Genomic DNA, 13,272 nt, shown 5'->3' on the forward strand with positions numbered 1-13,272 from the left:
AATGGGTTGAGTGCAGAGGAATCTTGTATTTGTCTATATGTTTTTTGTGGTCACACCCTCATTGCACCCCCACCTAATGATTTTAAAAACTAGTGGTGAGCACAACTTTCCCTTGTTTGTTATAGTTATACAGAAGCAGTGACCAGCTCCATGTTGTAGCTCCCACCCCCTCCAACTATAGTCAGGTGATCCCACTGGTGTCTAATAAAAGGGCAGCCAAGTTTGGGAGTTTTACTTTGAAAGCAGCTAGCAAGTTGCAGGTAAAACGTATTCGTCCCTTTTATAAAATGTATAATTAAACCATAGAATTCTTAATGAATCAGATGAAAATTGAGCATAGGACTGGCCAGATATGGGATGACTTTGACGTAGTTGGCCAGCTTAAATATATTGCAATATATGGACAAACAATCCCTGTTTTGTTTAAAGGGTAAGGCATTTTTCAGTAGCAGTATGCACAAAATGTCGCTGTCTTAAATATATTGATAATGGGTTGAGTGCAGAGGAATCTTGTATTTGTCTATATATATATATATATATATATATATATATATATATATATATATATATATATATATATATATATATATATAGGTATGGGAACTGTTATCCAGAATGCTCAGTACCTGGGGTATTCTGGATAATGGATCTTTCTGTAATTTAGGTCTTCATATCTTAACTCTGTCATGGTGGGTGCTTCACCTTTAAGTTAACTTTTAGGGGGTTATTTACTAAACTCCGAATGCAAAAATCCCAAAAAATTAGCGATTTTTTTAAAAAACAATTAATTTTTCAGGAATTTATTAAACACAGAGGATGAAAAAGTCTGAATCTGAAAATCCAGCATCTCAGACCGGTCGAGGTTACGTATAAGTCAATGGGAGAAGTGCCAATGATTTTTTGATGTGCGCTGGGTTTCGTGCAATACCCCGAAGTTTTCGGGCTAAAAAGCATAAGAAATCTGAGTTTTCGGGTGAAAAATCCGAAAAAATTGTGAAAATCCGTTTTTTTCCCCGCATTTTCGGGAAAATGTAATAATAAATAATCTTAAAAAACCAGAGCGGATTTAATCGGAGGTTGTAGCAGAAAATGTTGAGAGAAAATCGAACTTTTCAATTGGTCTTCATTGTTTATTGTTTTTATAGTTTTTGAATAATTTGCCGCCTTCTTCTGACTCTTCCTAGCTTTCAAATAGGGGTCACTGACCTCATCTAAAAACAAATGCTCTGTAAGGGTAAGATCACACCTGGAGATTCGGGGAGATTTTGTCGCCCGTCGACTAATTGCTTCTTTTTTGGGGCAACTAATCTTCCCGAACTGCTTTCCCCTGTCCTCCGCCTGCTATAATGAAAAAAATGCCTGTGGAATGGCACTCGCGGCGCTTTGTTTTCCGAAGTTGCCCGAAGTTTCTTAGTGAGGCAACTTCTGGGCGACTTGGAAAACGAAGCGCCGCGAGTGCGATGCTGCAGGCGTTTTTTCATTATAGCAGGCGGAAGATAAGGGGAAGCTGTTCGGGGGGATTAGTCGCCCCCAAAGAAGAGGCGATTAGTTGCCGGGTGACTAAATCTCCCCAAATCTCCTGGTGTGACCTTACCCTAAGGCCACAAATATATATTGCTACTTTTTGTTGCTCTTCTTTCTGTTCGGGCCTCTCCTATTCATATTCCAGTCTCTTATTCAAATCAATGCATGGTTGCTAAGGACATTTAGACCCTAGCAGCCAGACAGCTGAAATTGCAAACTGGAGAGCTGCTAAAAAAAAAGCTAAATAACTAAAAAATCACAAATAATAAAAAATGAAAACCAATTGCAAATTGTCTCAGAAAATCACTCTCTAAAATAAAAGGGAGTCTATGGAAGACTGCCTTTCCGTATTTGGATAACGGGTTTGCGGATAACGGATCCCATACCTAGGACGATATTTGCAAGGATTTTGTATTGTGTGTAGCATCTCTGTGTGTTGACTCCATGTACTCCACCTCCAAAACCACACAGGCATGACCATTGGCTCGTGATTAAATTAGTTAGTTAGATTGTAAGCTCCACTGGGACAGTGTATGATGTATAATTAATGCAGAATATGTCAGTACTATATAAATAATGAGTAATAACTAGAGGGCAAGGAGATATCATCTTGGCTTGTGTAGAGTAACAGTTACATAACTGCAGTAGCAATGAAATATTAAGCAGCAGATTATTGGATATAACAGTTTGCTGTAAGTGATATATAGGTTACATGGTTCCAGGCAGTCTTCCCACGGGATGGTGTCTCAGACAGACATGGATTTTTCGAGGCTCAAGAGAAGCCTCTGATAATGTGACTGGATCTTCTACAATGCAGCTCCCGGACCCAATAAAAACACAGTAGGGGTCATTTATCAAAACTGCGCAAATTTGCCCATGGGCAGTAACCCATGGAAACCAATCAAATTGCTGCATTCATTGTTTTACTTGCAGCTGGCTTTAAAATAGTAATCACTGATTGGTTGCTATAGGTAAATTTGCCCAGTGTTGATAAATGAGCCCCAGTGATGGGGAAATCTCATACATTATACTGTTGACTTTTCCATCAGACAAATACAAAGGGAGCAATTAAAACATGGAACGCGTAGCATGCTTTTTTATATACTACGCCCATATTCCAATAGAGGTTTGCTATTTTATATATACAGTAGAACCCCTATATTTTACATTTTTCAGAGGACCACAAAATGATGGCGTGAAATCCGGGAAATTGTCAAATCAGAGAAATGTATTGTGAATTATACAGTAAAATCAGATGTGAATAAAACTTAGGAAGACATAGGAAGGGACCATTTACAATGAATTATAAAGGGTTATGGATCCAGAGTGGTGATTAATACAGGTATGGGATCTGTTATCTGGAAACCCGTTATCCAGAAAGCGCAATCTCCCATAGAATCCAAATAATCCAAATTGTTATTTCCTTTTTCTCTGTAATAATAAAACAGTAGATTGTACTTGATCCCAACTAAGATATAATTATTCCTTATTAGAAGCAAAACCAGCCTATTGGGTTTATTTAATGTTTACATGATTTTCTAGTAGATCCAAGTTATGGAAAGATCTGGTATCTGGAAAACTCCAGGCCCACGAGCATTCTTGATAACAGGTGCCATACCTGTATATCCTTATAATGTAATAAAAGCAGCCAGTTTGCACCAAGTCTGGTAGTCCATAGCAGTCCAATAAGAAAGTAACATTTACTGGTCAAGTGGTTTAAGGAAAAGATGGCATTGGTTGCTATGGGTTACTAGACCTGGTGCAGCCTTTACCACATTATTTTTGCATTATTTGCCTTCATGCATATTATTCTTTATCTTGAATGTTGTACAGCGCATGTGTGTGTTTATATATATTTATGTGTATATATACAGTATATCATGCAAGGAATAAAATAACACTGTTTAGGAAAGAGCATGGCCATTATAGACACATTTTTGCTAATGCAATTTCCCCACTCGCTATTCCAGAGGTCGGAGGGAAGAAGCTGAAAAGCACCATCCAGAGAAGCACGGAAACGGGCCTGGCGGTGGAAATGAGAAACTGGATGAGCCGACAAGCCAGCAGGGAGTCTACAGACGGGAGTATGAACAGCTACAGCTCAGAGGGGAAGTAAGTTGGCACCATCTTCATATGGAAGAACAGGACATTTGCTACATCGCCCAGCAAGCCGACCGCATCCAATAAAGCTTTTATTTCACTAGTGTCCAGTTTTATTTGACTTGCTCTGCCATTGTCCTGTTTGTGCAACATGCTTTTCCCTAGTGTTGCCTCTATATATCCGCTGCGCCTAAAGAATAACCTTATATCATGACTAAAATACCATTCTGAGTTGAAACTGGGCATTCTATCCACAAGTTTGGGGTTTTTCGGGTTGGTGTGGTACAACACAGCTATAGGATCATTGTGTGGGATTTGTCGAAACATTAGGCTTTACTGCAGTCGTGTGTCCCTGGCATTCATTTGCCCCTCTGTTTGACAAGTTCTTTCATTCTGGGCATTGTCTTGCCTTGTCATCTCCTCAAAAAAACAGAACCGCTGGGTCATGTCATGTTTAATTCCTACCTGCCATACAGAAGATCTGAGGTTGTGGGGGTATTTATTTACTTCAGTGTGTGTGTGTGCGCCTTCTTTCTGGGGATATGTACCACGTGCCTTCTGCCTTTATATATTCTTTTCATCCTTATCAGAACAGTCTGTTTTAGTGCTGCTGTGATATTTATTCCCTGCTCTGTGTTTTCAGCTTTGTTGTCCTTTGATTCTTTTCACAGCATCAGTCCACTGTTTAGTCTTTGATTTCAATGTTCATACCCAGGAGAGGGAATGAAAGGAATTAATCCAGGGAACATGTATGTGTGTGTGTAATAACGTACCCCCTTTTGTGAAATATGAGAAGCTGTGGAATGATTGAATGGCCATACAAAGCACAATACAGAAGGGCAGGTCAAGGAGAGATTTCTATATCCTTATATTTTACAACAGAGTGTTCATTATTCTTTATATTTTTAAGGACCTCATTAAGCCCTGATATTGTCTGATTACATCACTGAGCAACATTAATGTACATATATTACAGTGTAACGTTTATGTATAATATCATACACAAAAGCCGTGAATATCTTATAAATGATATCCTTATAAACGGTGACTAGTGATGTCATCAGTTATAAACGGTGAGTAGTGATGTCATTTTTGTCACATGACTCATTAAAACGTATTATGTATTATAATAAATAAAGTACTCTGTGTTGGAAAATATGAGGATATTAGAAGTAACCTCGGAGTTCCATGACCTGTAGAAAAACATGGACATGGAACTTATAATATCCTTATATCCCCTAATAATAATAATCCTAATATCCCCAATAGGAGGTACTTTATTCTCTCTCTCTCTCTCTCTCTCTCTCTCTCTCTCTCTCTCTCTTTCTCTCTCTCTCTCTCTCTCTCTCTCTCTCTCTCTCTCTCTTTCTCTCTCTCTCTCTCTCTTTCTCTCTCTCTCTCTCTCTCTTTCTCTCTCTCTCTCTCTCTCTCTCTCTCTCTCTCTCTCTCTCTCTCTCTCTCTCTCTCTCTCTCTCTCTCTCTCTCTCTCTCTCTCTCTCTCTCTCTCTCTCTCTCCCCCCCCCCCCCACATATGTTATATGACAACCCAATGTGTTGGCTACTCCTTGGGTCTTGGTGTGTACTTCAGCTGAACAGAGGCTGAAGATTAGAGAAAACCTTGGTATTTGCCATTCTGTATTTTGTACATCGATGCTACACCAGTCGTTATAGGTTTTACATAGATAAGACTTTATTGCAGGATGGGTTGGACTGGGCATGGCCTCTGCAAATAGAAAGCATTGACAAAATGTCCCAGTGTTATATCTGCAAGTGTCTGAAGGCTTAGATTTAGAAGTGGGGCCCCACCTTTAAAGGATTGTGTCGCTCTTGCTTTAGATAGAGAATCTGTTATCCAGAACACTTGGGAACTGGGGACTTGATTCTCCAGGAAGTTCTATGACCATATAAAGGTACAAGGCTGCAGGCTGGAACTCTTGAGTATCACTCATGTATTATAAGGGATAATGTACCCCCTACTGTAAATTATAAGGATGTTAGAAGTCACTGAGGGGTTCTGTGACCATATGAAGGCACAAGGCTGCAGGCTGAGTTATACAGGGAACTCTAAGTATCACTCATGTATTATAAGGCATAATGTACCCCCTACTATAAATTATAAGGATGTTTGAAGTCACTGAACAGTTCTATGACCACATAAACAAGGCTACTCCAGGCTGAGTTACAGGTCAGTGAACTTATAAACCTTTATAATTGAGGTACATCATTTTTTATTGGATCAAGCTGACGGTTTGGCAAAATTGCCATCAGTTTCTTATAAGGATAAATTAAAATTGGAAAGCCTGTGTACTCACAGTAATATAATTTTGCTTTCTTTTCTTTTAAGTCTGATATTTCCTGGGGTCCGGCTGGGTTCCGACAGCCAGTTCAGTGACTTTTTGGATGGTCTCGGTCCTGCCCAGCTGGTTGGTCGCCAGACTTTGGCCACACCTTCTATGGGTAAGTGGAAAGACTGGATGTGAAGGGAAACACTTTAGAGTATTTATGGAACAACCTCCACTCCTAGGGACTTTATTAGCACCTTACTGTAGTAAGTTTATCCCTCAGCTAAAGTAGGATAACTCTTCTGACTCATGCATAGAACATTGTTTTACTGCAGCTTTGCATTTCAATATGACTTGGGTTTTTTTGAATGTGTCATATGGACCACATTGTTTCTTCCTCATGGTCAAATCATGGTCCATTCTGACCAAAGACATCATGGCAGCCATTAATAATGCAGATACAGTATTATTAGCATGTCAATCAGAAGATGCCATAGATTATTCTAATTATTCCTTCACAACAACCCTTGGTATAAAACCCCTTTAGGCTCAATAAAAGCAATGCTGCTTATGAAAGCCCTTTGTAGCACTAAATAAGTGGTTGTACATTTTTGGCTGGAAATCAATAATATCTTTGTTCTTTCCCCCGGTCTATTGCAGGAGATATTCAGGTGGGGATGGCTGACAAAAAAGGACAGTTGGAGGTGGAGGTTATTCGAGCCCGTGGTCTTGTGGTTAAACCAGGCTCAAAGACACTGCCAGGTAAGTTGTAATTTCATGGAAATCATATGTTTTATGCAGTTTGGCTACTCTCCTACCTATTTCAGGCCTACAATAAATTATAAATCTATGCAGGCAACTCTTTTCTTATTTTTCTTTTGACTCCTCTTCAGGGCAGTGTCACACATGGCACATTCTCATAGGTTAAAAATAACATAAATCCCCCGTTGTTAGGTTGTTAGATTTAGAACTTGTTTTTGTTACTTTATTTTTATTTTATTTTTAGTTCAGTTTTTAACACTATTATATTGCTGTTCTATATCTCGAGTCTCCAGTTTGGAGATGTCTCATTGTACAACTTTGCACTTTTTGTTAAATTCCTACTTGTTTTGGTTTGAAAACTCAATAAAAACATTTAAACATTAAAAAACATAAATCCCCCATGCATGCAATTTCCCTTTAGGGCAGAGACACACGTTCAGATTTGGGAAGATTAGTCGCCCAGCAATACATCTCCTCTTCTTTGGGGCGACTAATCTCCCCAAACTGCCCCCCCCGCCGGCTAGAATGTAAATCACCGGCGTTGCCGTGCGCTTCAGATTTCAGAGTGGCCCGAAGTTGCCTCACGAGGAAACTCTTTGGAAAACGAAGCGATATAAGTGCCATCCTACCGGCGATTTAGATTCTAGCTGACGGCAGGCAGTTCAGTGAGATTAATCGCCTCAAAGAAGAGCCGATTAAATATCCCTGAATCTGAGGGTATGTCTCTGGTCTTACTTGTATTTGAGGCAATTTCTATGGTATAAACCACCAACAATAAAATGCTGTGGGATGTAATAGACAGGATAGAGCCTCCAAAACTCGGCCTATATTGTTAGGGTCATCAGCATTCAAGACATTCCTAATAAGAATGCACCATTCCATCATTTTTGGAACTGGCCAAATGCTCCACAAACTGGTTTGACTGAATACCGAACCCTAAATTAAATTTTAAGGAAAATCCTCCAAAATAAAAAGCATCGTCTGAACGAAGTTGCCTCCTGCAGTTGTCAAGTGCTTTAAAGTCACTTTAATCGTGTGGATCCTACAAAAATAGTGCAGGAATTTAAAGTCAATATTAAGTAATGATATTTCTGACATTGAAATAATTTTAGTGTTAGATTTTTTTTTTCTGTGAGAAATTGACGATCTTCGAAAATAATTATTTTAATTGTTGATGGGTTCTTTTTAGTGATGTGCGTGCCAGCCCGATACCCGCGGGACCAGTGGGTTTACCTGCGGGTCAGGCGTGTTCGGGCCGACCTCGCACTCCTCTTCACGGGTGGCCCGCCACCTTCAAATGCCGGCTTTATAGCCGCGTGCCTGCTTGTCCCGCGCCTTTTGACATCACCGGCGGGGTGGGTCTATAAAAGAAAACCGGAAGTTGGGCGCAGGCTGAGGGAGGGCGGGTTGGAGTCGGGTGCGGGTCAGGAAAAACACCCGCACATCACTAGTTCTTTTGTTTCATTTGAAAACACATGTTTAGCAGATTGCTTCTACTTCACTAATATCTGTTCCTTCTTTCTAGCACCGTATGTAAAGGTGTATCTCTTAGAAAATGGAGTGTGCATAGCCAAAAAGAAAACAAAAGTAGCAAGAAAAACGCTGGAGCCTCTATACCAGCAAGTGTTAGCTTTTGAGGAATCACCACAAGGGAAAGTCCTGCAGGTAAAGTTATAACTTGTATCTCCAGATCCTCCAGCTCCTTTTCCCTCCTTCTGCTTGTTGTTTGGTGTCTACTCAACAGGAGGGGGGTAGATTTCTAAAATCCGATTTTATCTCATTCTTTAAAGGAGAAGGAAAGGCTAAAATTAAGTAAGCTTTATCAGAAAGGTCTATATAAATACACCAGTAAACCCTCAAAGTAATGCTGCTCTGAGTCCTCTGTCAAAAGAAACACAGCATTTCTTTCCTTCTATTGTGTACTCATGGGCTTCTGTATCAGACTTCTTGTTTTCAGCTTAAACCTCTAGGGCTTGAGCATGCTCAGTTTGCCTCCCTTTCCCTCCCTCCCTCCTCCCCTTCCCCCCCTCCCTTCTCCCCTCCCTGTTGTAATCTGAGCCCAGAGCTATAAGTGAGCAGGGAGAGACTGAGGCATGAAGTGATGTCACAGCAAGCTAATATGGCAGCTGCTATCCTAAACAAACAGAGAGCTTCTAGAGCTGTTTACTCAGGTATGGTAAAGCATTCTGCAGAATAAATATAGTGTTATAGCTTGCACTATTGTGGCTAATTGGCAATAAACTGCTTCGGTAGCTTTCCTTCTCCTTTAAATAAAAAAAGCTTGAACAAACTCCTATCCACGATTTTGCCATATTTATCATTAAAATAACTAAAAAAAAAATCAGATCGGGAAAAACCAGATAAAATCGAGCGAAAACCCAAATCATACGTTTCTTTTATGACTTTTCTCCCGAATCGCTCAATTTTCTCGTATTATCGGGCTAAACCCAGCGCAAACCACAATATCTTCAAATTGGGATAGGGAACATCTGCCATCGACTTATGTATGATCTTGACAGGTTTGAGATGGTCGTATTTAAGAACTCTGGCTTTTTTCAGCATTGGGGGAATAATAAATCTCGTAAAATATTCGTGTTTTTTTCCCACTAAGTTTTTTGTTTTGCCCCAAAAAGCCCGACCAGAAAAAAAAATTTAGTTTTAGTAAATAATCCCCTTGGTGAATAAGCCCCAAACTCTGTGCATGTTGCACCAGTTTGTTCTGTAACAATTAGAAAGTGCATGTAGGTCCATACATCCATCTATCTGTTACCTGCCTATCTCTGCCTTTCTACTGGTCATCAAGTTTATTCTAAGGTCTTATTTTTCTTAAGTAGACATTTTCCCAAGATCCCTTATCTTTTGTTAAAAGACCTCAGCTACTCAGTTCATATTCCCAGTAAAGAACGTTTTTTTTTAATTGCATTGTGTTGTTACTGTTTCTCTTATTGTGCTTCTCTTCTGCTTTATTCCACCAGATAATCGTTTGGGGTGACTATGGACGCATGGACCACAAGTCCTTCATGGGGGTGGCTCAGATACTTTTAGATGAACTGGACCTATCCAGCATGGTGATCGGATGGTTTAAACTTTTCCCCCCTTCGTCTCTAGTAGACCCAACATTGGCTCCACTCACTAGGAGAGCTTCTCAATCATCTCTTGAAAGCTCCACGGGACCTTCTTATGCTCGTTCATAGCATCTGTGAAAACAAAACTGTGCAACCAGCTTTTCAAAAAAAAAAAATTTAAAAATCTCAACAAAACGACAGGTCGCAAACCCTGGTAAACACTGCATGCTTAATGTTGTGTCTTCTGAGCCTGTTTCTAGGGATTCCAAGCGATCCTGTGTTCTCAGAGGAAGTTGCACACATTGTGCACTAAAGAAGGCTCTCAGGTGAAGGAGTGGAGTTACTCAAGACCAACAGGTTTGGAGACCGGGGAAGTTCAGTTCTAGCTGAACCTGAAGCCATGGCTTACTGATACTATTAAAAAAGAAATCAATCTTTCCTGCAACAAAAGTCATAATCGATGACGTCCTATTGTTGCTAATTTTTTTTTAGAAAATTTTATTTAAATTTTGTATTTGACCCCAAAGACCGGGTAAGCCGAAGAATGAGATCTTTAAGCAAGCAGACAACAGGAGAAAGAGATGGCCCAGTGTTATTAAGGACAGTCGCTAAAAGATATTAACACAGCCCATTTGGAAAAGTTAGTGTTTCCGAAAAAGCCCATTGAGGAAGATCTCTCCAGGGAAGATATTTTTTTTCTGTGGTTATTCTGTACTGTATGAAACTAAAAGAATTTTTTTTTTTTTTTTTTGCATGGACATGGATCTAAGTGAACACTAAAAAAAAAAGAAATATTTTATTTGGGCTGCAACTTGCAAAAAACAGACAAAAATAAACGACGAAATAACAAAAAAGAATCAGCCATTTTCAACAATTTATATTATTTTTAAGGGGAAAAAAATTTCACTAGTGCATGTTTTAAAAAGGAGAGAATGCAACAGCGTGATACAATGACAAAAAAAAAAACGTTTATCATTCTTAAAAAAAACAAAACAAACAATCACGGTCTGTGTTTTTGGCAGACATTGAAAAAGAAATAATTTATAGCAAATATTTAAAATTCTGTTTATGTGACAAGAAATAAATGTAACATATACGATTTATTTAAATGTAAAAGGTACAAGCCTTGTAAAGTTGAACATTTTTGTGCAGAATTGTCTCTTTCTATCATCTCTTCTCTCACCCGTACCCATTTTTGCATTTTGTCTTTCCACGTTCCCATCTGATCACTGATTCTGATGCTTTTTTGATCAAGGATGGCAGAATTTCCCCCCCCCTCCCGCATACTTGTATTGTCTGATTTTTTTAAAAAAAATTACTGTTTTGATCCCTCCCCCGAGAGGCGGAGAAGATATCACTGCATTACGGCCTTTTCTGATCCTCGCGGGATAGCATATTTACTTTCATTCGAGCATGTTGAAAAAAAAGAAAAGAAAAAAAAATTTTGCAACATGGCTTGAGAATACCTACGGTAATTCAGCATGTATTTGTTATAGAAGATATTTGAACTTTTTTGCAATATCTTGTACAGTGCATGGTAACTATTTTTTCACCATCAGATCGAGTCCTTCAAAAAAAAAAAAATTACGGAATTAATGCGGCCATTGTAAAATCTTTTTACAAATTTATTTCTTTCCAGCACCCACCTCTATGAATTTAAGGTGGAACCAAAAAAACAAATTCATTTTAATTTTCTTTTTTTAAGGGAGGAATCCCATTTTTGCACATTTTTTGAGTTCTGAGTAATACCAAGTTGTTGTTGTTTTTTTTTTTTTTTGTTCTTTAAAAGATACACCAAGTGCTTGTAAGGCCAGTCTTTCAGAAGCACCAACAGAACTGTTTCTGAATGTGTTTGCTCTAACGTTCAATTCAGCAAGTCACACACGTTCCACAGATGTGTAGCAGTCGTCCGCGATGCTCTGTCGGCCCATGTTGGTGACCCCCGTGACTTGGAAGCACACGTTGAACTCTCATGCACATCTGCCTCTATAATGTCTCAGTTCTACTTAAGCAAAAACAAAGTATATTTTTTTTAGGGGAGGGGGGTGTTTTTACTCTGAAATGAAGTCTGTTAGGAAAAAAAAACAAAAACAAAAAAAGTCCAAATTTAGCTGTTGAGTTTCGAACCTCTAAGTAATTTGTCTTTCATCTAGCTAATGAAACGCTAAAGACGTGTGGGCGTCGTTATTTTGTGGGCGTATACATTGTAAATACGCAGACATCTAAAGCCCAAAAATGTTACAAAAAAAATCTGTGCACATATATGTCAAGGTACTTTTTTTTGATACATACATGTATGTATATGTTTGTGTTTATTTGTATATGCAAGCAGATGAGTGCACACACACACAAACATATCCACTGATAATTAGCAGATACAGTAATCCCCGTCCCCCCTCAATTCGGCCATGAAAATAAACCTTCCTCTAAAACCAAGGTTGACGATATGCAAAACTTTGATGCCTTTTTTTTTTTTTCCGTTTCTGTAGTGTAACCTCACACCAAGCAAAGACTGGCTTTCAATACAGTTGTTCGATGAATTTTGTTGGTTACAAAGTCACTGTTTTTAGATGGTTTTAAACCAGCAAAAAAAATAATAATAATAAAAAAAAAAAATCGTACCATCTACAGTATCCTCATGTCATAACTATGAATAAAACAACATTTCTGGTATTGAAAATGCAGTGTAATATGTTATTTTCTGGAAAAATTCCCAAGATGCATTTTTCTTTCTAATTTTTATAGGGAAAAAAAGACCATATATATATAAAAAAAAAAAGATTTGTACATACGTATCATTATGCAGTATTTATTTTGAAAGAAAAAAAGTTGATGTATTTTTTTTTTTTTTTTAATTTCACATAATGTCTGCGGCACTGTTAATGATGTAGTCTTGTAAATAACATTATCCCGGAGGCTACTGCAGTCTTGTACATAGTACGTTTTAAAAGCAGAGGCAAAGGCAGTTGGTGGAAATGGCACATGATTCCTGCGATGAGCACCAACTAATGTAAAGCATATTCATTACGGTGGTGGTATTTAACACTTTAAATAAAACATTTTCTTTACACATTTGCAATATGACTTTTCTTTGCAGGGTATTGATTGGGCCTAGATTGGGGCGGAGACTAGTACAGCCAATAGGCATTTTGCAGTAAAGATGAAACATGTTGATGATCAAATTTCAAAGAGCCACTATTGCTTAAGTTTTTTCTCCAAATCACAGGAAGGCGGCTTTATCAAAATTAAAATTTGAAATTTACTTTTTTTTTTTTAATTTGAAAGAAACTGAAAACCTCGAATGTGCACCTATTTATGAAAATAATTGAAACTCAAAAACTTGATTGCTTAGAATCAAAGTTCAACACAGGAAAATTACATTCGGCAAATTTCGACTCCAGAGCTCAAACGGAAAATTAGGTTGAGTTTTAAAATAAATCTCCCTTTGACTTTCAAATAAAATCATAAGGTTTTAGCTGCTTTTTTACATCCTGTTTTTTTGCATGTAATAAGCCTGGAATATTGGAGTTTCTGGAAAT

The 13,272-nt window shown here is 38.4% G+C and overlaps 1 protein-coding gene across 21 annotated transcripts in view; it reads left to right on the forward strand.

The window, feature by feature from the left end:
• Positions 1–12,801, forward strand: part of LOC108719375 (regulating synaptic membrane exocytosis protein 2) — a 360,080-nt gene extending 347,279 nt beyond the window's left edge. For all 21 annotated transcript variants that reach the window (XM_041566588.1, XM_041566589.1, XM_041566590.1 and 18 more), the window contains 5 exons: positions 3,495–3,636; positions 5,969–6,081; positions 6,567–6,668; positions 8,194–8,333; positions 9,644–12,801. In XM_041566588.1, the coding sequence (XP_041422522.1) occupies positions 3,495–3,636; positions 5,969–6,081; positions 6,567–6,668; positions 8,194–8,333; positions 9,644–9,862 (716 nt within the window). In that variant the 3' untranslated portion in view covers positions 9,863–12,801. The remainder of the gene's footprint in view (positions 1–3,494; positions 3,637–5,968; positions 6,082–6,566; positions 6,669–8,193; positions 8,334–9,643) is intronic.
• The last annotated feature ends 471 nt before the right edge of the window (positions 12,802–13,272 follow it).

This window comes from Xenopus laevis, chromosome 6L (assembly GCF_017654675.1).
Source record: "Xenopus laevis strain J_2021 chromosome 6L, Xenopus_laevis_v10.1, whole genome shotgun sequence".
Lineage (NCBI taxonomy): Eukaryota > Metazoa > Chordata > Amphibia > Anura > Pipidae > Xenopus > Xenopus laevis.